This window comes from Bos taurus, chromosome 17 (assembly GCF_002263795.3).
Source record: "Bos taurus isolate L1 Dominette 01449 registration number 42190680 breed Hereford chromosome 17, ARS-UCD2.0, whole genome shotgun sequence".
Classification (NCBI taxonomy): domain Eukaryota; kingdom Metazoa; phylum Chordata; class Mammalia; order Artiodactyla; family Bovidae; genus Bos; species Bos taurus.
Genome location: NC_037344.1, coordinates 70,038,101 through 70,063,359, shown reverse-complemented (window position 1 = coordinate 70,063,359; position 25,259 = coordinate 70,038,101). Strand labels below are relative to the sequence as shown.

The 25,259-nt window shown below is 47.9% G+C and overlaps 1 protein-coding gene across 2 annotated transcripts in view; it reads right to left on the bottom strand.

Annotated features, from left to right (window-relative positions):
* Nucleotides 1–24,546, bottom strand: part of LIMK2 (LIM domain kinase 2) — a 54,488-nt gene extending 29,942 nt beyond the window's left edge. Inside the window, 2 exon segments of one of the 2 annotated variants that reach the window (NM_001038098.1) lie at nucleotides 9,801–9,900; nucleotides 24,445–24,546. In NM_001038098.1, the coding sequence (NP_001033187.1) occupies nucleotides 9,801–9,900; nucleotides 24,445–24,460 (116 nt within the window). In that variant the 5' untranslated portion in view covers nucleotides 24,461–24,546. 2 annotated transcript variants of the gene reach the window in all.
* Between the last annotated feature and the right edge of the window lie 713 nt (nucleotides 24,547–25,259).

Here is a 25,259-nt window from a genome sequence, read left to right as displayed (position 1 = left end):
ATGCAGCTCCAGACTGAGAGAATTTCATACTCGGGGAGTGATGCTAGACATGTAAACAAATACTGACGGAGCCGCGCCTGAGGTTATACACGGAGAATAAGAGAAGGAGAAAGTCTCCTCTGATTGGTGGGGAGGAGAGCGGGTGCATGTGGGGAGGCCCCTCCACGAGGGATTGGCCGCATCTAACAGGCTGATCGCCAGGCAGACAAGAGGCATTCCAGCTGAAGGAACAACATGTGCAAAAGCACTGAGGTGGAACAGAGGAAGGCCCGTCCCCCCTGGCACTGGGCACATGTGAGCGAGCGAGCAGCGGGAGGCTGGGATGGTGAGGGAGGGCAGGGCAGACCACCATGAGCCAGGTCGCCCAAGGGCAAGAGGAGTCATCAGAGGCATTAAGCAAGCAGAGGCTCTCAACCAAGAGAACAGGAAGACTGAAATACAAAGGGAGTGCCGGTCCTGAGCTGCCAGTTCCTCTCCCACTACTGGCATTTGTCTCAAGTCCACAGCTGACTGTGTGCACGTCCACTGAGGCCTGCTGCCGGCTAGTGTTCACTAACAGCAGAGCACAGCTTCATCCTCAGGCCAGGTCTCCATCGAGACGGTCCTTTCATTTATTTTTTTAAAAGTCAGTTTAGGGACTTCCCTCATGGTCCCAGGGTAAGATACAGCACTTTCACTGCAAGGGTGAGGGTTTGATTCCTGGTCGGGGAACTAGTATTCCACGTGCCGTGTGGCCAAAAAAAAAGAAGAACCCAGGAAGCTGAATTAGGCATCAGAAAGCTGTAATGTGAGCATGAACCTAAGATAAAGGGAAATGAAGAGTCACGGAGAGAAATGTCATTCTGGGAGTTGAGTGTTAACCAAACCAGCCCTGCCTGCAACAAAGAAGGCCCTTCTGGTGACTAAACCCAGATTCGGTATCTCTATGTGGACATACTTTTAGCTTTGCCTGACTTTTCACTTTCTGTTTCACTGCTGGACATTATTCTACTGACTTTTCTTTTCTTTAAAAATCACTTATTTTGGCTGTGTTAGGTCTTTGCTGCTGTGCAGACTTTTCTCTCATTAGAGAGTCGAGGCTACTCTCCAGTGGTGGTGCAAGGGTTTCTCATCACAGTGACCTCTCCTGTGGAGCACAGGCACTGGGGAGCACAGGCCTCAGCAGTTGCAGCTCACGGGCTCTAAAGCACAGATTCAACAGTTGTGGTGCATGGGCTGAGCTGCTCTGTGCCATGTGGGATCTTCCTGGACCAGGGATCAAATCCATGTCTTCTGCATTGGCAGGTGGATTATTTACCACTGAGCCACCAGGGAAGACTTCCACTAGTTTTTAAAATAATTTTAATTGAAAAAAAAATCATTACTTCTTTAAGTATGTTCAGTTCAGTCACTCAGTTGTGTCCAACATTTGCGACCCCATGGACTACAGCTCGCCAGGCCTCCCTGTCCATCACCAACTCCTGGAGCCTACTCAAACTCATGTCCATCGAGTCGATGATGCCATCCAGCCATCTCATCCTCTGTCGTTCTCTTCTCCTCCTGCCCTCATCTTTCCCAGCATCAAGGTCTTTTCCAATGAGTCAGCTCTTCGCATCAGGTGGCCAAAGTATTGGAGTTTCAGCTTCCACATCAGTCCTTCCAATGAACACCCAGGACTGATCTCCTTTAGGATGGACTGGTTGGATCTCCGACTCTCGAGTCTTCTCCAACACCACAGTCCCAAAGCATCAATTCTTTGGCACACAGCTTTCTTTATAGTCCAACTCTCACATCCATACATGACTACTGGAAAAACCATAGCTTTAACTAGATGGACCTTTGTTGGCAAAGTCATGTCTCTGCTTTTTAATATGCTGTCTAGGTTGGTCATAGCTTTTCTTCTAAGGAGCATATGTCACCAATTTACATACTGATTCAGCCCTGGGAGACTCAGGGCTCCCTGGCAGCTACCAACAAGCAGATAATAGTGACAAGTGCTTGCTCTGCCAGCCCTGGCCCCACCAGGGCCACACACAGCTTCACTCACTCGCCCCCAAAATAATACCAGGAGGCAGGCAGTAGGCAATTTTCTCCGTTTCACAGATGAAGAAACAAAGCACAGAGAGAGTGAGTACCCTGCTCAAGGTGCCCAGCTAGTAGATGCCAGGGCCAGGATTTGCCTCCACGCAATCTAGTTCTAGAGTCTTTCTTAACTACCACACAAGACTGCTCCCATTCCACACGGACCCAACCAGTCTAACCCCCACAGGACAAACTTCATCTCCAAGTTCTTGGGGAAGTGCCCAAATCCACACTCTCCCCACCATAAATCACCCAAAAGTAAAAGATACTTCCCCCCCCTCCCTTACACTCAATGGTCATCTTTAGCTAATGCCATCTTTCAAAGATTTCTAAAAGTTTAAAAAACAAAATTTAAAACTTACAACTAGAATTGGGACTTGGCAGATTTCAGGGCAGTTCATGACCAATTTGGGCCACAGTAGCTGAGCCCCTTCTCTCTCCAGGGCTTACTCCTGTCTGGACTGTACCTACACAGAAGGACAGGTCAAGACCTGCCGCTGGACAGGAGGACTCCTGGGCCAGCCTCTCGGGCTCCTTTGGGAGCAGAAGACAAGTCTTTAACTTCTCACCTCAACAGATGCAGGCAGCTGTCCCAAGTAACCCAACATTCAGAACCACTCACTCACTACCGTTTACAGTAACTGCAGCCACAGAGGCTGCTGAGGGAAGGATGTGGGGAAGGAAGGGCAAGGAAAGGCCTCACTTACTTCACATCTCTTCGCCGCCCCCTGGCAATTCATTCAACAACTATCCCTCCCATGCCAACATGAGCTCAGTGGCGACACATGACAGGTAAAAAGCCCTGTGGTCCCCAACCAAGTTATGCTAGCAGAGTACAGATCTGAGGATGTCATTAAGAAGATGATCAAGTGAATAAATGTGAGCTTAAACCCACAGAAAAGGCTTCAAAGGGAAAGGTCTGTGAAACAGGGGCCATGACCTATTCTGCAGCGACTTCCCTGACACATCCATTCCTCATCCAGGTAGAGATCTAAAGGATGAGCAGGTGTTAATTAGACCAAAACAGGGTGAGGAGGCATTCCAGGCAGAGCGAACAGCAGGAACAAAGTCCTTTCAGAAGAAAGAAGAGCAAGTTTTGGATCTGTGAGGAGCAGCAAGGCTGAAGCAGAGGAAACAGAGGCTGTGGGGCGAGGCCAGGCCACAGGGGGCTCTACAGGCACCCAAAAGGACTGTGGCCTTGATCTAAGAACGCTAGAAAGTTGCTGAAGTGTATAAGGCAGAGAGATGACAGAATGTGATGGGGTCACACTGGTTTTTTTTTCCCCCCCACAGATCACCTACTCTGGCTTCTCTGTGGAGAATGGACTGGGGGTGCAGAATGACTATGGACAGTTAGATGTCTACTGCGGTCATCAGGTGAGGGATGGTGGTAACCCAGAACACAGTGGTGATAGGAGCAATGGAAAGAAGTGGAGGCATTCAAAGCTATTATATTACTATTTAAAGAGATATTAAAACCGGCAGGCTTGGATATGCAGATGACAAGAGGTGAAGAACACCTGGGCTGTGGCTTGGGCAGTGGGCGGATGGTGGCACCATTCAACGGGACAGGTAACAATGGAAAAGAAGTCAGTTTGGGGGGAAGACTGAAGGTCCAGCGGGGTCTGAGATGTCCACAAGACATCCAAAGGGACATGTGAGGTCGACAGAAGGACAGCTAGTCTAGAACTCAGTGGAAAGGTCTGGACTGGTACTGGTTTCATCAGTGTGTGGAGTATAGGTCACCAGTGTGTGCAGGACGACAGGAGCCGCAGGGGTGGGTGAGGCTGCCCAGGGAGGAAATAGAGTACCCGGAGGGGCGGCAGCATTTCAGAGCTGGGTAGAGAGGCGTGAACAAGCCACAACGACCAGAGAGATCGGGGAAACTCGGGGCAGCCAAGGGGAGGGGCCGCTTCCAGAGTGACTGAGACACCAACAGTCAACGCTAACACCTATTAAGTCCTGATTACGGCCAGGCAGTGCTAAGTGCACTGAGCACACGGTCAAATTTAGTCTGCACAAAGAATGACCTTTTGAGATGGAACCAAGTCACTCCTTTATAGAGGAGGAAACTGTGGCAAAGAAAGATGAAGGTGGTGACTCAAGTGGCGCTGGGATGGAAACTCAAGCAGCCTGACTGCGAACTCTGGTTCACGTTAACACCTCCAGCGCAGCTCAGGAGGCCAGACAAGATGGACTGAAAAGTGGCTGGCAGACAGACTGGTGGGGCTGTCCTCTGGACCACCAACAAGGGAATGTTCCAGGGGAGAGACACAGTGGAAGACAGACTAGAGCCCACTGTTAAGAATGCTCCAAGCTAGGAGACCAGGCCAAGAAGTCAAATCTGTATCCCCAACAGCAGCCAACTGCATGCTTTAATACAGTAGATGATGCTCTAAGTGAAGTCAGAATGGCAAACTAAGGACCAGAGTTGCCCCTGCAGCCGCTGACCCTGCGTTGCCCCATCCTAACACTCTCAGTGCTCTCTGATCCGCTACGTCTGTGATGCTCACAGGGACTTCATGAGGTGGGTAACTTTCACCATGTCTTAGAGATAAGAAAATGAGGCTCATTGTAGCTAACGACCTGGTCCAGTTACACAGCTGGCCTGGCTCAGTTAAAGCTCAAATCCAGGTCTATTGTTCCTCTGTGGAAGTCACAGTGGGAAGAAGAACCCCCCACACCCACCCCCGCCCCGAGCCAGAGAGACCTGAATTCAAACGTCAGCTCTGTGTGACTCTGAGCAAGTTACCTATCCTTTCTGGCCCTTTCTGTTTTAGGACAAAATGGGGTTGCAGGATCACTGTAAGGCAAGCTAAGTGAAACCGATTCAATCAGATAATCTAAGTGAAACTCCCAATACAATGCTTAGTAAATATCAGTTGTCCATCCCTGGCTCCCCACAACCCCTCTCCATCTCTGCCCCAGTAGCTGCTGCGGGGCTTCTATGGGATCTTAGTTTTCTCTTTCCAGAGAACAGAGCAGGACTAAGGTGCACAGCTCTGCTGCATACCAGCAGCCCCACCTTGTCCACGATGGAGTCCCCTGTGGGGGCAAAAGGCGGCCCAGGTGTTTGCCCTTTCCCTTCCCGGCGCGGCAGGCCGCAGGCCCCTGAGCACCCGCCTTAACGCCCTGCTGCTGACAGCTTCCTTAGAGACGAACTGGACAAACGGGTCAATGGGCATCAGGGGCTTGAGTGGCAGCAGCACCAACAGCAGGGGGCAGGGATGCTCCACCGACTCCCACGCCCGGAGCCGTTTAACAGCACTTTCTGTCGACACTTGAGTTCTCGAAGCCTTTGAACAGAGGCCCTTCAATGTTAGCTGATACCACCAGTGGTCTCTTTTCACCTTGCCTTTACAGAAGAGGAAATCTAGCCTCAGGGAGGTTAAATGACTGCCCCAGTCAGGAATGCAAAGACTCTGGTAAGCCAGGAGGCAGGACACCTCGATTCAGATCCCAGCTATGCCAGCTACTAGCTCTGTGACTGTGGGCAAGTAAGCTCCACTTCCCTATATTTGTAAAATAGGTAAGACCAGCACCACCATTATTAGGGTGCTGTGGAAATTAAATGAGATAATGTATGTGAAGTGCTTAGGACAGTGTCTGGTGCAGAGTGAGCATTCGATAAATGGTACCTGTTACTCTAATTATCAAGCTACTGTGCTTGTGTGGATAGGGGTGTGGGTGCTCTCAGCACCGCAGAAAACCCTCTGTCGTCAGCCAGCCCATTACACCACAGTCGGTGGCTACGTCTGTGATTTCTTCACCAGCCTTTCCTGGAGTCACAAATTTAGAGGAAATGGTCTGCAGCTTGACGAAGTGATGACAGCTTTCTATCTGCGGCATCTCTTTTCCAGAGCTCTGCCTTTAGCAAACACTTCTCGAAAGAGAAAGCTCTTCATGGCCCTGAGGAAGAAGGCCCTGAGCGTGAGCAGGAGCCGTATGGGGGGAGGGGGCCCGGTGTTTCCCTCTGAAGATGATGTCAAAGCAGGTCAGACAGCAGAGTTCTAGGTCGGGGCCACGAAGACCAGCAGAGGCAGCTTTACCCTCCTCCATGGCCAACCGTTTCTGACGAGGGTGAAAAGGACAGTCTTCAGAAAACCTGTCACCTGCTTTGCAAACATGCCAAGAGACCAAGTCACCACTCATAGCTTCTTGTTTTAACCTCAGCTACAATGAGTGCCAAAATATGGACACTTTCGAATTGTGGTGCTGGAGAAGACTCTTGAGAGTCCCTTGCACGGCAAGGACATCAAACTAGTCAATCCTAAAAGAAAGCAACCCTGAACATTCACTGGAAGGACTGATGCTGAAGCTCCAATACACTGGTCACCTGATGGGAAGAGCTGACTTGTTGGAAAAGACCCTGATGCAGGGAAAGACTGAAGGCAGGAGGAGATGGGGGCCACAGAGGATAAGATGGCTGGATGGCACCACCGACTCAATGGCCATGCGTTTGAACAATCTCTGGGAGACAGTGAAGGACAGGGGAGCTTGGCTTGCCGTAGTCCACGGGGTCACAAAGTCAGACCCAGCATATTGACTAAACAACAGCAAAGGGTGAGCGGCCCAGCTGCTTCCCTCCCCAGCAAGAGGGGCCAGTTTTCCAGAGAGCTTCAGAGAGGAGGGCCCCGGCTCTAGAGCCAACAGCACTGCTCATGGAGAAGGAAGGTCAGAGGAACTTAAGAGTCCAAATGGGCCCACTGCAAAGGCTGAGGGGAGGAAGCGGGAGGGGTGGTCACCAAGCATCCAGAGACCAGGGGGATCCTGGCCAGGCGCCCACTGGCACCAGCACAATTCCAGACTTCCAGGAGGTTTGTCACCTGGCCTCCACTGTACAGCCGCGGTTCCCAGCCGTAAGTGATTTCCTGTTGTCCGGGGAACCTGAGAATCTGGCGGAAGGCACTATCAGAGGCAAGATTACGGATGTGGCTGCAGACAGAGGATGGGCTGGTGTAAGAAGGCGAGGGGGGGAGTTTGGGCCAAACTCCAGCAATTTCTCCATTCAATATCCAGCCCCACCCTGTGACTAGGAAAACAAAGGTGTGGGGGAAGGGGAGAAGAAAAGTCATTTCCTTTATTGTAACTGGAGCCCAGCTGGGTAAGAGCCGGGCTGGGAATCACAAAGAATGGATTTTCTTTGGGTAGCTGGAAGGGAGGGCCCTGCTTCTGGCAGACTTGAACCCAGACACTCTGAACCCACACTCTGAAATCAGATGAGCTGGGGTGGAAGAGACCTTTTAAGACAGTTCAGGCTGAGGCCTTGTGCTCCTCGTAACCAAGGTCACTTCTAGAGTCAGAGAGAAAATGCAGTCCTTCCAAGCCCTGAAGATATTCCTCCAATTTGGGGCAGAGTCAAATTAGCAAGATCGAAGCAATCAATCCTAAAAGAAATCAACCCTGAATATTCACTGGAAGGACTGATGCTGAAGCTCCAATACTTTGGCCACTTGATGTGAAGAGCTGACTCACTGGAAAAGACCGTGATGCAGGGAAAGACTGAAGATGGGAGGAGAAGGGGGTGACAGAGGATGAGATGGTTGGATATCACCGACTCAACAGACATGAGTTTGCGCCAACTCCGGAAGCTAGTGGAGGACAGGGAAGGCTGGCATGCTCCAGTCCATGGGGGTCACAGAGACAGGACTGAGTGACTGAACAACAACAAATTGGCTCCAGAGCAGCCAGTCTCCCCAGGGCAAACCGCCAGGCTCTGTCTGAGGGTTCCACGCCATCCACTTCATGGGAAAGCTCAGGAGTCGGGAGACGTGCCCCTTCAGTAGAGCGAGATCAGAAAGATTCTGTCCTCGAGGCAAAGCTGCAAATAGGAGACTGACCTGAATGCTTCCCCCACAGGCATGACGTTGGTTTAACTGTGCCAGGGTGGTTCAAAGTTAAAATACACATGCGCATATAGGGGAATGTAGACACACACTCAACATAGCACTTAATGACAACTACTGATTATTAATGGTTTTCTATGTGTCAGGCCCTATGCCAGGGACTTTTCACAGGTCACTACCTTTAATCCTCTTGAACCACCTTGTGAGACGAGAACTATTCTTTTCCCCATTTTACAGATGAGGTACCTGAAGCTCAGGGAAGTCACTGATGGCCAGTTAACAAACTGCAAAGCCAGGATTTGAAAACAGTTCTCTTTCATAGCCTGCACTCTTTGCCACCAGGATAACATGCCTCACTTCATTGTGAGCACGTACTTGTGTCTGTCTCATACACACACACAGTGCACTCTAACAAGCTAGCATCTCACCAGACCTACTAGTGACCCAAGACTTAAGTTCTAGAGCCAGCTCATTTCATCCATGGCCAGTCCATGTAATTTTTGTCTTTCTGGTTTCAGGCCTCGAGTCTGTGATATGAAGGGGCTGTATCATTCAGGAAGTGGTGCTTCTAGTTATAGGAGAATCCAGCAATTCTCCTATAGCTTGTTCTACCCATTCTTGCTTATTTTGGATAGCAGATATCCATAGAAGTAAGAAAATGGCAGGAACAAACATGACCATGTGGGTTGAAGGCCGAGGACAGTTCCAGCCTGGGAACTCACAGGGCTCTGATGCTGGTTTGGCTGAGCTGTAAAATGAAAGGGCAGCCAGAGGCCCCTGCAGCTCTGACACTCTGCTCCTATCTTACCAAAGAAGCAAAACGGAAGTAGAATCAACTTCCCTGGGGATAAGAGGAGTAACCAAGGTAATCAGATGCACAGCGAAGACTGGCGAGCTCTGAGTTAGAGCTGAAAGGGCAGGAAAGTGCTCCAACTCCTCCAGAGGCCAGAGCCCTCCAGGCCAACCCGCCACATAGTTCCCTGGGCGGAGGCAAGTGCTCAAAGGTCAATTCAGTAACTTGCTATCAGCACAGGGGATGCTCTGCTGTGTGTGGGAGCTGGTATTTACAGCATGTGGTGCCTGTCTGCACTCTGTCTCATTCTCTGTCGTGAGCACAGCCCTGCCGCTTCAGACCTCGAGGGCCACAAATGCCCACCCAGCCTCCCGGTGAAGAATGACTGCGGGCCAGGCGCTGGGTTATGCTCTGTATTATACAAAGACAAGCTCCTACTCTCGAGGATTCCAGCCATTCAGTAGGTACCTACCATGGGCTGGACCCTTGGCATATTTGACTTCATTAGATCTCAACAAGTCTGTGAGAGAGATGATTAACATCTGTATTTTCCTGATGAAGAAACTGAGTCTCAGAGAGCAGGAACAGATCTGACATTAAAGGCTGTGCTGTTTTCAAGAAACCAAGCTTCCACCAAACAATCATCTAAGAGCCACTGATATAACAGAGTTGATAATAAAAAGCAGGAAGCTAGGGAGGCATCCTGGGGTGAAGAAGAGCTGGCTGTGCCAACAGCCCTCAAGGCATCTGTGTAATCAGAAGTGCAGGTGTAGGAAAGTCGCACGTTCTCCTCCTCAGTCTCCTCATCTGCCAGGTGAGGGTGCTGGGACACCCTGAAAAGGGCTCCTCCCATCCCCAAACCTCCCATCTTTAGCCATACCTGGCCCACGTGCCGTTCTTCCAGTTCCATCTGGCGTCAGGGGGCCACACCTGACCTCTGCTCACATGTACTTCCTGGGCACCTCCCTCTTTGCCCCCTGAACATCACCCCTCGAAATGGAAACTCTCAAGTCAGAAGCATGTTCTGTATCTTCCAGAGGATGAAGGCCAGTGCCTGGCCCGCAGGGTGCTGGTGAAGACAGGCACATGGACTCACTTACCGGAAGCAGGAGGTGGGCCAGGCTTCGCTGACGGTCCTGTACAACCTCTGGTTTGGAGCGACATAGTCTCCACAGCCCTGACACCTCCAGGCATCGTCACCTGCACACAGAAGCAAGGGGTTCAGAGGCTGAAGAAGCAGGGAGTGCGGGGGCAGGATCCCCACCTTGTAGAAGATGGACTTAACAGACTCTGGTGCTGGAAGGGCTGAGTGATGCTCTGCTACACGCACGGTTCCCTACTCCACAAGATCCCTTCTGAGCAATCATCCAGCTGCTCATCTCCCCAGCAACAGCAACTCCATAGCCTCAAAAGCAGTGTCGCTCCACTTTTTAAAAAATGGTCCCGGCACTTCCTTGGTGGTATAGTGCATAGGAACGCAGGGGGCCCGGGTTCGATCTCTGGTCCAGGAAGATTCCAACTAAGCCCATGTGCCACAACTACTGAGCCCCTGTGCTCTGACTACTGTGTGCCTAGAGCCTGTGCTCCCCAGAGTAGAACCCCTGCTCGCTGCGACCAGAGAAAGTCTAAGTGCAGCAACAAAAGACCTGAAGCAACCAGTAAATAAATATTTTAAAAGCTGGTTCTGGTTGTTCCTTTTTTTTACTGAAACAAAACCTGCCTATTCCTTCCTTTCAGCCCATGCTTACAGTCCTGAGTACATGAAATGAACAAGTCTCTTTCTTTTCGGGTCGGCCTTTCCTACAACTGTCCCTAGCCAGCACCCAGAAAGGTCTGTTCTCTAGGTTACACAAGTTGCAGCCTTGTCCTTCTCCTCAAAAGCCCTAGTTGTGCTGATTTCCCATCACTTTGTCTAGGAGCTCATTCATTCAATCAGCATCACGGGTCTTTTCATTGGACCCATCAGTCTAAGCTCTACACTGGAGGCTGTTGGATAAATCACCTTGCTCCTGGAAGAGGAAATGCACTGAAAAAGAAACATTCTTCCATATTGTAATTTTTTTTTACTGAGATGTTATTTCACATCAAAGTATTTAGTTCAGAGAAAGAAATTACCAGTACAGTAGGGAAAGAACAAACATTTCATGAACGCCTCCTACTTGCCAAGAACTGTGCTAGGTTCTTTCACAGACCCAATCTCAATTCTCAAAACAATACCATGAGACAGGTATTATTATATTCATTTAATAGGTGAGGGAACGGAAACTTGGGGCTGGGGGTGAAAGCTCAAGCAGCAGCATTAGCATCCCAACTCAGGTCTGGCTCACTCTAAAGCCTGTGCTCTTTCTAGTTCCTGCTCATTCTGCTCAGGGGAGCCAGTAAAGTGTCTGCAGGGGAAGTTGAGCCTTGAAAGATGGGGAAAGTTTACTAAAGCCTGAAAAAGGATGGGGAAGGGCTGTGTGGGCTCAGAGAAGTATGGGCAGTAGCACAGAGCCCGTCCATGTCCCTTCCAAAGGGACAGAACACAATGCTCCTGGTGTGATTCAGGTGCTAACTTCGTGAAATAAAGCGGGCAGCTGAGATCAAGTTGTGGTACCTGACTCGGGCCTAGGAAATGGGACAGGGTTGTTACAAGACTCTGTTGTGTGCCCGTGTGTGCAGCTTTGTTCTCTCTGGGTAACTCCAGACTGCCACAGGCACAGTGACAGGCACCGGACCCTGGTTTACAGGCACAGGGGCTATGAATAGACAATGCACGGCTCCGCACACTTCAAGACTGCCTGGCGGCCTTCCGGGGCAGCCAGGGCACCGGCAGCTGTCCTCGCAGCACAGGGAAGAGTTGAACAAGCTGGCAGAAGGTTTTAAAGCCTCGGCCCACCTGCTTCTCTCCTATGCACGCATCACCTCCTGGATCTAAACTTCTTAAGACTTTCAAGGGGGAGAAGCCTTTGTGTTTTGAAGGTGGTAGTGTTCACACAGTGCACCAAAAACCTCACAAACTCTGAGGCAGAAAAGTCTGAGACACTGTCTCCAACCGGTGGTTTAGTGAGAGGGTTTTTAGTGAACACAGACATCAAAATGAATCTTCCCAGTTCTGGAGGTACTGGCATGAAATGTTTTGGGAACTCTTATATGAAAGGCCTGTTAAGACTGCCATGTCTCACCCCCAGCAAGTCTGATTATTTTAAGCTACACCTGTTTCTTGCTTTTACTTTTAACCCACAAGGAACAGTCTCTGAACTGACCACCCACTTGCTCAACAATTTGTCTTGGCTCTGAGTGACCTCTGGCTGTTTCCGAAATTCAAGAAGAATCAGGACTTTCCACTATGAAGATATTCAAGCTAATTCGTTATGTCCATACCCTCCAGAGCCTGCGGTGCGCTCCAGTCTTCAGAAACTCAAAGCCATTAAACAAACACTTAACACGTGCTCTGTACTAGACACTGCTGCTGCTGCTAAGTCGCTTCAGTTGTGTCCGACCCTGTACGACCCCATAGACAGCTTCTTTTCCTGGTGTACTGCACAGTCTCGGCTGACTCGCCCAGACTCCCCAGTGTCTACAGAACTCAACTGTTGAACAATGTGCTATGATCTGGACTCCACCCCATCACACCTTTCAGAAGACAGTCTCCACCACCACTCCCTTTTCCACTGGCTCCTTCCAACTGCCATTTAAATAAGTTCAAGTTTTTCCCATTAAAAACAAATCTGGAGCCCGCTTTCTCCTCTAGCTACCACCCTTGCTTCTCCACTTCGTAGCCACATGTATTAAAAGCTGTCTAACAGAAGATAAACTTATGGGACTTTGCTGGTGGTGTACTGGGTAAGACTCACCTGCCAATGCAGGGGACTAGAATTCGATCCCTGGTCCAGGAAGATCCCACCTGCCGTGGAGCAATTAAGCCCGTGAGCCACAACTGAAGCCTGAGTACCTAGAGCCCGAGCTCTGCAGCACAAGAAGCCACTGCAACGAGAAGCCCAACGAGAAGCACCACAACGGAGAGCAGCCCACACTCGCCACAACCAGAGAAAGCCTCAGTTCAGTTCAGTCGCTCAGTTGTGTCCAACTCTTTGTGACCCCATGAATCGCAGCACGCCAGGCCTCCCTGTCTATCACCAACTCCCGGAGTTCACTCAGACTCACATCCATGGAGTCAGTGATGCCATCCAGCCATCTCATCCTTTGTTGTCCCCTTCTCCTCCTGCCCCCAATCCCTCCCAGCATCAGAGTCTTTTCCAATGAGTCAACTCTTTGCATGAGGTGGCCAAAGTATTGGAGTTTCAGCTTTAGCATCATTCCTTCCAAAGAAATCCCAGGGCTCATCTCCTTCAGAATGAACTGGTTGGGTCTCCTTGCAGTCCAAGGGACTCTCAAGAGTCTTTTCCAACACCACAGTTCAAAAGCATCAATTCTTCGGTGCTCAGCTGTCTTCACCGTCCAACTCTCACATCCATACATGACCACTGGAAAAACCACAGCCTTGACTAGATGGGCCTTTGTTGGCAAAGTAATGTCTCTGCTTTTCAATATGCTATCTAGGTTGGTCATAACTTTTCTTCCAAGGAGTAGGCATCTTTTAATTTCATGGCTGCAGTCACCATCTGATTTTGGAGCCCCCAAAAATAAAGTCTGACACTGTTTCCACTGTTTCCCCATCTATTTCCCATGAAGTGATGGGACCAGATGCCATGATCTTTGTTTTCTGAATGTTGAGCTTTAAGCCAACTTTTTCACTCTCCTCTTTCACCTTCATCAAGAGGCTTTTGAGTTCCTCTTCACTTTCTGCCATAAGGGTGGTGTCATCTGCATATCTGAGGTTATTGATATTTCTCCCTGCAATCTTGATTCCAGCTTGTGCTTCATCCAGTCCAGCGTTTCTCATGATGTACTCTGCACGTAAGTTAAATAAGCAGGGTGACAATATACAGCCTTGATGTACTCCTTTTCCTATTTGGAACCAGTCTGTTGTTCCATGTCCAGTTCTAACTGTTGCTTCCTGACCTACATATAGGTTTCTCAAGAAGCAGGTCAGGTGGTCTGGTATTCCCATCTCTTTCAGAATTTTCCACAGTTTATTGTGATCCACACAGTCAAAGGCTTTGGCATAGTCAATAAAGCAGAAATAGATGTTTTTCTGGAACTCTCTTGCTTTTTCAATGATCCAGTGGATGTCGGCAATTTGATCTCTGGTTCCTCTGCCTTTTCTGAAACCAGCTTGAACATCTGGAAGTTCACGGTTCATGTATTGCTGAAGCCTGGCTTGGAGAATTTTGAGCATTACTTTACTAGCATGTGAGATGAGTGCAACTGTGCAGTAGTTTGAGCATTCTTTGGCATTGCCTGTCTTTGGGATTGGAATGAAAACTAACCTTTTCCAGTCCTGTGGCCACTGCTGTTTTCCAAATTTGCTGACATAGTGAGTGCAGCACTTTCATAGTATCATCTTTCGGGATTTGAAATAGCTCAACTGGAATTCCATCGCCTCCACTAGCTTTGTTCATATATGTGATGCTTTCAAGGCCCACTTGACTTCACATTCCAGGATGTCTGGCTCTAGGTGAGTGATCACACCATCGTGATTATCTTGGTTGTGAAGATCTTTTTTGTACAGTTCTTCCGTGTATTCTTACCACCTCTTCTTAATATCTTCTGCTTCTGTTAGGTCCATACCATTTCTGTCCTTTATCGAGCCCATCTTTGCATGAAATGTCCCTTTGGAATCTCTAATTTTCTTGAAGAGATCTCTAGTCTTTCCCATTCTGTTGTTTTCCTCTATTTCTTTGCATTGATCGCTGAGGAAGGCTTTCTTATCTCTTCTTGCTATTCTTTGGAACTCTGCATTCAGATGCTTGTATCTTTCCTTTTCTCCTTTGCTTTTTGCTTCTCTTCTTTTCACAGCTATTTGTAAGGCCTCCCCAGAGAGCCATTTTGCTTTTTTGCATTTCTTTTCCCTGGGGATGGTCTTGATCCCTGTCTCCTGTACAATGTCACAAACCTCAGTCCATAGTTCATCAGGCACTCTATCAGATCTAGTCCCTTAAATCTATTTCTCACTTCCACTGTATAATCAAAAGGGATTTGATTTAGGTCATACCTGAATGGTCTAGTGGTTTTCCCTACTTTCTTCAATTTAAGTCTGAATTTGGCAATAAGGAGCTCAACTATACTTCAACTTAAAAACAAGCTGTCTACACATACTGCACTGCTTTCATTTCCACACTTCCTATTTACCACACAATCCACTGCAATTTGACTTCCACCCCCACCATTTCTCTGAAACTGTCTCACCAAGATCAACAGTGACTGCTTATTGCTAAATTCAATGGACATGCTTCAGTCATTCTTTCAGCAAATATTTATTGCATGCCAACTATGTATCTAACTGTGCTTGGTCGGAAAAGAGCAGCACACAGGAGACAGATTAAACATAGAGCATATATTAAACAATAACATAATTATTTTCACTATAATTGTGGCAAGTCATAGGAAGGAGATATCAAGTCCTTATAACGGAGCAAATGGTGTTGGGTAGGGCACACAAAAACATATTCCTTAAGGAAGTAATTTCCAAGTTGAGCTCTAAAGGATGAAGAGAAATTAAGCAGGCAAAGCGGAGGAGGAAAGGATAGCTGTGGAAGCTGGGATGGTGGGCAGATCTGTGCAAAGCTCCTAAGGCAGGAACACAAGCTCCTCACACACACTAAAGCTGCCTATTGTCAGCTCCCTGGTCTATTACAATCCCTCAACAAACATTTATTGAAAGGAGGACTTCCCTGGTGGTCCAGTGGCTAAGAAACTGCCTGCCAATGCAGGGAACATGGGTTCAATCCCTGGTCCGGGAAGATATCACATGTTGTGGGGCAACTAAGCCCATGCACCACAACTACTGAAGCCTGTGCGCTCTAGAGCCCATGTTCCACAACATGAGAAGCCACCACAATGAGAAGCCAGAACATTGCAATAAAGAAGAGTCTCTGCTCACAGTAATGAAGATTCAGCCACAGCCAAAAATAAAGAAATGAAGAAAAAGGAAGGAATGGCCCTCTACAAGGTGGCCCTAAAGAACCTTTATCTTTTAACACGCCTTACAAAGGAATGTTCTAGTCACATCTTGATCTATTTTTCATCCCTGTCACACACATTCATATTCCTGTATCCTAACGCTCACACCTCGAGCTACTCTAGGTGTTTAGGCTACTATTTACCCACCTTTTCTGCCCTTCATCAGACGTCCACCTTCCCTTCACGGTCCTCTAAAGGCAGTAAGTGTTTGTTTCACTTTGTCAAATACCTGCTTAATACCTTTTGTTCTGTAATTACAGCTCATTGTTTCTGCCTCCTTCAGTCCCTCCCTCCCAGTCTGCATCACTGCCCCCAGCTCTAAGGGGCAAAGATCGTATCTTGATCATCTTCAGATCTCCAAGGCCTAGCCTAAAGGTGGGTGCCAAATGGATACTCCTTTATGTGGCAAATCCAACTGAAAAACTTTACCCAGCTGCCAGCTATAGAGGTAATTTCCAAAGATAAGCTTCAACAGTCAGCAGCGATGAGTCACCTGGAATGTGTCCTTAGGACTACCTCCAGGTAAAGTCATATGAAAATGTCCTGGTCTGTCACACTGTACCTGGCCTAGGCAATTCCCTCAGAACCTTCAGCCTCCCATGCCTGGATTTTCTTCAGAAAAATACTCTTGGCCTTTTCCGCACGCTTACAGTCTTAAAAGTCAATGATTCTCTCTTATAACCTTCATTCTAGGAAAAGGAAGAAAAATATAGTAATACAAAGTCTTGGAGATTTTGGTGAGGCCCAGTGGAAGACCAATCTTGAGTGCTATCTGCCTGGGAAAGTCTTCCTCTAAGAAAAGACCTCATTGTACCAGGCTGTTCACCTCTCCCTTGACTGTGTTTACCGATCCTGTTTGCAGACTTAACAGCGACTACTGATTGTCAAGAGTCTGAAAAAGGGAGCTTGGCTACGTAAATGCCCTCAGCAACTTTGAACAATACAGAGCCCTTGTTAGGTGTTTAATAATCAAAAAACTGTGCCTTCACAGATTAAGACTGAAGGCAGGAGGAGAAGGGGATGACAGAGGATGAGATGGTTGGATGGCATCACCGACTCAATGGACACGAGTTTGAGTAAACTCCGGGAGTTGGTGATGGACAGGGAAGCCTGGCATGCTGCCGTCCATGGGGTCGCAAAGAGTCAGACATGACTGAGCAACTGAATTGAATTGACTGATCCCTTCATGGTTATTACTGGGATTTGTTGCTTTTAAGAAGTGCTAAGTGTGCAATGCAGACAAGGTGATAATTGTAATAAATGGCTCGTTAAGGAAGTTTCTCACCTTCAGGATCTTTGGAAAAACGGTATAAAACATATTCAGCTTATACATGCTTCTCTCTCCCAACTTAATAATTGGTGATGTGACCCTCAAACAACCTGTGACTCTACTGGGGCAGGCACAAGGGTACGAGGATAGTAAGGCTAAAAATCATCTATTCAAACCTAACCCTTTCATTTTTCTGAAACATAAATGGGATCAGAGGATAACTGAGTTATCAAACCATGAGAAAGGCTCAAACCTAAGTTCTGAGACCACCAGACCTTTTAAGATTTTCATGACTCTACTGCTGCTGCTAAGTTGCTTCAGTTGTGTCTGATTCTGTGCGACCTCATAGATGGCAGCCCACCAGGCTCCCCCGTCACTGGGATTCTCAAGGTAAGAACACTGGAGTGGGTTGCCATTTCCTTCTCCAATGCATGAAAGTGAAAAGTGAAAGTGAAGTCGTTCAGTTGTATCCGACTCTTAGCGACCACATGGATTGCAGCCTACTAGGCTCCTCCATCCATGGGATTTTCCAGGCAAGAGTACTGGAGTAGGGTGCCATTGCCTTCTCCGTTTCATGACCCTGCTGCTGCTGCTGCTGCTAAGTCGCTTCAGTTGTGTCAGACTCTGTGCGACCCCATACACAGCAGCCCACCAGGCTCCCCTGTCCCTGGGATTCTCCAGGCAAGAACACTGGAGTGGGTTGCCATTTCCTTCTCCAACGCTTGAAAGTGAAAAGTGAAAGTGAAGTCGCTCAGTCGTGTCTGACTCTTCGCAACCCCATGGACTGCAGCCCACCAGGCTCCTCTATCCATGGGACTTTCCAGGCAAGAGTACTGGAGTGGGGTGCCATCGCCTTCTCAGTTCATGACCCTAGGCAGCCTCAAATAAGCTGAGACTTGCTCAAGACTACAGTTACTCTGTGGAAGGCTCAGCCTGCCACCCCAACTCAGAGCCAGTGTGTTTCCCATAAGACACTAAAATTCACCTTAATCTTGAGCTAAGAGTTGGGTTTCTGCAAACTAGTCCTTTCCTGACTTCAAAGTGGTGAGAAATTTCAAGCGCTGAGAGCTCATGAAACCATAAAGCCTGACCTGAACCAACATGTACAGATTTTATCCTTTCACTTGAGAAAAAAAATCAATGGTGCTTCTCATGTTCCACTAGACAATGAGAACCAGGAACAAAACCCAGCCAATTCCGTGCAGCACAAAACAAGTATGGTGACTGCTGTGCCCCCTGGGAGTTGACAGGTCAGGTATAGAAATCTGATTTGTTTAGGGATAAAGCAGGAAGCAAATGGGCAGGGCAGCAACTGGTAGGAAACAGCCAAGAGAAAAAATATCACATTTTAATGAAGTGACTACCAACAAGACTAACAATAATGATTTATGTTCCAGTAGATACTCTTCTCTGCATACCAAAGAATTTTCCTCCTCACTAGCTTCCCAAATATACCAAAGGGAGTGTCTAAGGAAGAAAAAGTAGATGATTTTTAAAGATGCTTATGGACTTATCTGGACCTTAGATTCTTCATGAAAGGAGGGATCAGATTATTCTTACTAATTCTGAGGGTCTATGACACCAAACCAGGGGCCTCTCATTTTTCAGGTCAAGGCACAAACACAGGAATCTCAGAAGGTTTTGTTCTTGCTGTTGTTCCCTTCTGCCCTTCTTTAGTTTATTGGGAAACATTTCTAAGGGTTAAGCAGAAGAACTGGAATTAGACCTGGGTTTGAAACCTGACTCTGTGTCCTTGTGCAAATTATTTAACCTCTCAGATCCTGTGTCTTAAAGTTTTTTTTTTTAAGAAAGTAAACAAATAACTTTCTCCCCCCGTTCCTATCAGTTAAGATTTTAAATTGAAATATAGTTGATATATATTATGTTCGGAGAAGGCAATGGCACGGCACTCCAATACTCTTGCCTGGAAAATCCATGGACAGAGGAGCCTGGTAGGCTGCAGTCCATGGGGTCACTGAGGGACTTCACTTTCACTTTTCACTTTCATGCATTGGAGAAGGAAATGGCAACCCACTCCAGTGTTCTTGCCTGGAGAATCCCAGTGATGGGGGAGCCTGGTGGGCTGCCGTCCATTGGGTCACACAGAGTCGGCCACGACTGAAGCGACTTAGCAGCAGCAGCAGCACATTGTGTTAGTTTTGGGTGTACTGTATAGTGATGTGATGTCTGTGTACATTATGAAATGATCACCACACTCAGTAACCACCTGTTTCTGTACAAAGTTACTACAATGTTATTGACCATATTCCTTATTCTGTATATTACATCCCTGTGGCTTATTTTATAACTAGAGATTTGTACCTCTTAATCCTCTTCACCTTTTTCACCTCCCTTGTCTCTTAATCTTTAAAAAGAGGATAATATCATCCACCTTACAGCATTACCAAGAGAATTAAGAGACATACATTACATGAAAATACCTCCCACAGTGCCTGGCACTTAGTTGGCAACTGAATTGTGAGTAGCTTTCCTTCTTTCTTTCCTGTATACCTAGGGAGTTGGCTGGGGAAACAGTTGAGCTATTAAATACACTAGCCTCAGGATTTTCCTGGTGGTCCAGTGGTTAAGACTCCGCATTTCCACTGCAGGGGACACAGGTTCAATTCCTGATGGGAGAACTAAGATCCTATATGCCATGCGGCCAAAAAAAAAAAAACCAAAAACACAAAAAACCCACTGCCTCTAAAATCTGAAGGGGAGGTTTTCAAAACAAATTCAGCAAATGTTTTCTATGTGCCCACATGCAAGACACAAAGTAGGCCACAAACTTCTGGGGCCCTTCATGAGGATAAGGGGCAAGGACATGTACAAAAATAACAGACCTCGAAGAGGGACAAACCAGGTGCTGGGGGCAGGGCAAGCTTGGTAGAGGACTAAGATATTTGGTAGAGACACAAACAAGACAGGTGGTTTTTGCAGCTTTGGGGCACTCAGGTTCTCACTTCCAACAAGTTTACTTAGCTGTGAATGAGTGGGCATTTTCTTATCTGGGGGAAGGGCTACAAATTGGTGAACCTGGTTAACCAATCGTACACTCTTCAATGGTCATTCTCAACCCATTGTCAACGGCAGAGAAGAATTACTTTGAGTCCTTATTACGTGTCAGGCAGTGTTCTAAGCATTATGCAAGCATGAACTAAACGAACATGGTTGGAAAAATCCCCTGGAGGAGGAAATGGCAACCCACTCCAGTATTCTTGCCTGGAGAATTCCATGGACAGAGGAGTCTGGCGGGATAGACTGTCAGAGGAGTCTGACAGTCCATGGGGTCTCAAAGAGTTGGACACAACTTGAGTGACTAAAAACTAAAAATCAAAAATAAGGATTCCATGAAATAAGGACTAGTATTGTTTCCATTTTACTAAAAATGAAATAGAAATGGTCCATTAGCAAGTGTTAGAGCTGGAATTAAACCACAGGGTCTGCTAACTCCAAAGTCTATGTCTTTAACTACATTCTAGACTTTCTTTCCTGGAAAAATAAATCATGGCCAGAAAGATCTGACCAAACAGAATCCCAGGATGGATGTTCAAGGTTTATTTTAATAGAATCAAGCAATGGTTTCATGTTTAGCTACTGCTGGATGTGAATGAATAGGTAAGAGTCTAATTCTTGCTACTGTATAAAGAAATGTCAAAAGTGGGAAAGAACAGACTTATAAGAGACTTGTACAGTTCCCTGTCCTCTCAGTGAAATGCCAAAGTGATACCTGGGGTGGACCCCACACCTCCCTAGTATGTCTGAGCCTGAGCTCCCTGCCTCAGTTTGCACTGATCAGAAGCCTGGGCTAAAACCAGCCTAGCCTCCAGAAAAGGCAGACAACCCACCAGGAATGTGGAAACCTAACAGTTGGGTTTCTATTCTATGATGGGTTTCTATTCAGCTTTAAAACCTTGTGGTCTTCTTGGACCCTATCTTGCTCCCTCCATCCCATATCCAGGGCCATTCGTGTCACCCTGTCCTGATCATGACAAAAGGCATTTCCTCTAGTTGGTGCCTCCTTCTCCATTCCTATCACTAACAAGCTCAGCTCAGGGCCCAAAGTACCCTACTCCAGACTGGTGCTCTTCCTCACCCTTGTCCAATTCATCGTGCCCACCAAAAACAAACTGATAGTCTAAACATAAAATACCCACATCATGCCACTAAACCTATGGTCTCTACTGCAGACCAGAAAATTCTACAAGCCTGGCATTAAAACCTCCAGGCTGGCTTCACGCACCTTCTCAGCTTTACATTCCACTTCCTACGACTCCCACACCTTCCAATCTTTGTCTCTACCTACATATCAAGTCACCACCCCTTGTGAAGATCTTGAAACTCACCAGCCTTTGCAATTGTACTCCCACAGTTTCTCCCTTACCAGGATATCAACCTGCTAAATCCCATCCCCCTTTCTTTAACCTACCTAAGATTTCTCAAATCTTACCCTCAAGTATTCCCTGAACAAATCGGATAGCCACTCTGGACACCATGCTGTTCTTCACATGCCAAGCACATTCCTGGCTCAGAGTCTTTGCTCATTTTCTTGTATACCTTGTCTAAAATCTTCTTCCCCCAGATACGTTTCATTTCTCTGCTCAGATGGCATTAACCACAGAGGTTCTCATGACCTCCCACTGCACCTATGCCCTTATCATACTTCATTTCTCTTCCAAGCAGTTACCCCTGACATATGATATTCATATATTTACTTACTGTCTATCTCTCACCACCAGAACATACACTTCATGAGGGAAGGGATTTGATCTATCTTGCTCTGTGCTGAATCCCCCAGGCCTAGAAGTGTTTGGTATACAATAGGAACTTAATATATATTTGTGGGATGAATGTATGAATAAAGTTCTCCTTCACCTTTGAAATTCCCTAGTGTTATCACCTGAAAGCTTCCCTGGTGGCTCAGATATTAAAAGAATCTGCCTCCAATGTAGGAGATGCAGGTTCCATCCCTGGATCAGAAAGATCCCCTGGAGAAGGGAATGGCTACTCATTCCAGTATTCTTGCTGGGAAATCCCATGGACAGAGGAGCCTAACAGGCTACAGTCCATGGGATCACAAAGAGTTGGACATGATTGAGCGACTAATACACACACACAAAATGTTGTCACCTACAGGACTCATAATAGCTTGTCTTGATTTGTTTTTTTTTTTTTTCCTTAATTACTCTAAATAGTGAATATCTCAAAGGCACAAACCACATATTATTCATTTCCACAAATATTTACCAAGGGCCTACTGTGTGCCAGACCCTGTACACCTCAAGGACTTTGGACTATTGGAAAGAGCACTGGACAGGTCAAAGGTTAGTCCTGGCTCTACCACTAGTTGAGTGACCCAAGACAAATCCATCTTCCTCCCTGGGCCTCAGTTTCTTTACATATAAAATGAGGAGAGTTACATTATCTCTAGCATCTGTAACACTTGGACCCAGCCCAGTGCCTTAGACACCATAGGTACTCAGCAAATATTTGATTTCTTTGTTGCTGATTCTCCTGTTACACAAGAATCTGAGTTGTCTTGGAACACAGTTCAGACATGACAAGTAAAAGTTTAAGTCCCACTTCCTTCTCTGACTCCATGAGCAACTTCATTCTAGTGCTTGTGATATAGAGAGGATGATGCACCATATTTGAAGCTGGAAAATATGAATTTTGACCAACGCCATTTACTTGGTTTACTTTGCAACCTTGAACAAGCAATTTCTGAACCTTAGTCTCCTCTCCCATAATACAGCCATACTGACCTTCTCATAGCTCTTCAAAGGCACCACGTGCCTTCCTGCCCCGGGACCTTTTTAATGTTCCCTCTGCTTGGAAAGTTCTTTGCCCTTTCTTAGCTGGACTAACTTCTTATCTTCAGGGCTCAGTATAAACTTGCTTTTTGAAGGAATGTATTCCCTATCCACTCCACTTGCCCCTGGTGCAATCTTACTGCAATTATCTCAATTGCTCACCTCATTTATTTACTGTTCATCTCTAGGAGTGTAAGCACCATAAAGGTAAGAACTGTGTCTGTTTTGTTTATATTTCTCAGCGCTTGGCTAAGCGCGTGGTTCAGAAGTATCCAATAAATATTTTTAAGGAAGAATGTACAAACTAATGCATCCAGGAGCACTAATACCTCCGGACAGCTTTTCAGTTCCTTCAGAGAAAGAGCCAATAAACATTACTGCACTCTAAGATCTTTCACAAGTTTCTGAGAATCAAAGTTCAAGACAGGGAACCGACATTACCTAGAAGTTAAAAAAAAATTAGAAATCATTTGAGATGAAGAAACTCTGGAAGCTAAAAAACAAAGGTAAAACAGGAAGAGACAGGCAGCATGTCTACCCCTAGCCCTCTTTCTCCAGAAGCCTATTATCAAGAATAAGGAGAAAATGCCATGCTCCCATGGTGAGGAAGTGACCCACTGGTGGCCTGCTCCTTGTATTCAGGATGGAGGAAGTGACTGTCCACAAGCTGAAAGCCAGGAAGCAGGGGGCAGATATCCAGGACAGTCTCCCTCCGCCACTATTCCCTCCTGTCAGCTCTAGAAAGCTTCTGGATGCTGACCCTGGTCGACCTAGAGGATGGGCCACCCACACAGGTGGCTGGGAAACAGTAAGGTCCTGGTGCTGGGGGACCGACAAGGAGCGCAGGAAGCTGCAGGGTGGTGTGAGGTGATGGGGAGGGGACTGCAGGCCCAGCCAACCTAACCCTGAAGCTACCCTTCACCCTTAGATACTTCCTTTTAGGAGGTGTTGGCCCACATTCCTCTCTGCTCTCAGAGGGACCCCGTGAGGGCCCCGGGGCGGGGGCCTACTTGCCCCAGAAAGATGCACTCTCCCTATCTTCCATCGCTTCCTAAACCCCCAAGGAGCCCACACTGCTTACTTCCTCAAAGAATCCGAACGCCCAGGAGACCGACCGCAACATACCCGCCAGAAGCCTTGGATCCCATGGGGAAAGCCATTCTCTCCGCAATTTTCCACAGAAAACCCATTACCCGGGAAAACTCTCCATTCCCTCAGAACTGCCTCAAACTCTGAGGTTCCCGTGCTCTCCATGTTCCCTCAAACCCCTCACTCTAAGGAAACCCGAGCTCCTCAGCTTCCAGAGTTTTAATTTGAGGACCTGCGGCCCCTAGGGCCACAGAAAAAGATGCTCCCCGGCATTCCCCCCCTCAGGGACTTCAGCTAGCGGGAAACCGACCCACTCCGCTAGCCCCCCACTTCTCGCGAGCCCTCTTCCCCGCCCCCCACAACCTCCGAGTCTTCGGGGAGCGCTGCGCTCACTCGCCAAATTATCCCTCAGAGGAGCAGGGACCACACAGACAGAAACCCCCGAGAGGTCGCCAGCTCCCCTCAGGCGCCCCGAGCCCAGGACAGGACGACGCGGCCTTTTCTTACCTGCCTGCGCCGCCATGGTCCCGGAGGCGCGGAAATGAGGAGGAGACCGCTGCCACACCAGCTCGGCGAAGCTCCCGCCGCCGCCTCAGGCGCGGGAGGACCTCAGCCCCGGGTGCGAGCGGGTTGCACCGCTTACGGCGCCCGGTGAGGACCAAACCCGCACCTGGAACGGGGCCCGCCCGCCGACGCCCCGCCCAGCCGAGGCCAGGCCCCGCCCCCTGACTCGGCTCTGTGGCAGCCCTAGCGCCCCCTAGCGCTAGAGGCGCCCGCCTTGGGTGCCCGAACTGGTGAGGGCGATTCAGAGCAGGCCCGAGACCTAACTCAGAGGACCCTCTACCCATTTTAAGGATGAAGAAAAGAGGGCTAAAGGGTCAAGTTTGACTACCTCAAAATGAGCTGAGCTGGAATGCGAACACAGGCTCTTAATCTCCAGTTCAAAGCTCTTTTCAGTAGAGCAAGAATCAAGAATATGAATCTGGAGAAACCAGGTTTACCCCTCAAATAGCTTTGGGTAGGGTGGTGGAGGGTGAGCTTTTCTTAGAAGCTTCCAGCTCAGAGAAGTCACTTGTCTAGAAGCAAGCTCACACTCGGTGGCAGATCCTTAGCAAGCCAAGTATGTACATAAATGACTCCGAAACACCAGATCTTCCAGTGGAAATATACCTGTGGTCTGGATTCACCCTTTTCGGATTCCTTTTTGTAGAGAAGAGCCCTGGACCAGGATTTAGGACAACAGACTGGTTTCTGGCAGCCACTACCTGGCTGATGGCCACTTCCCTCACTGGATTTGGTTCCCTGTGTGATGAAGGGTTGAC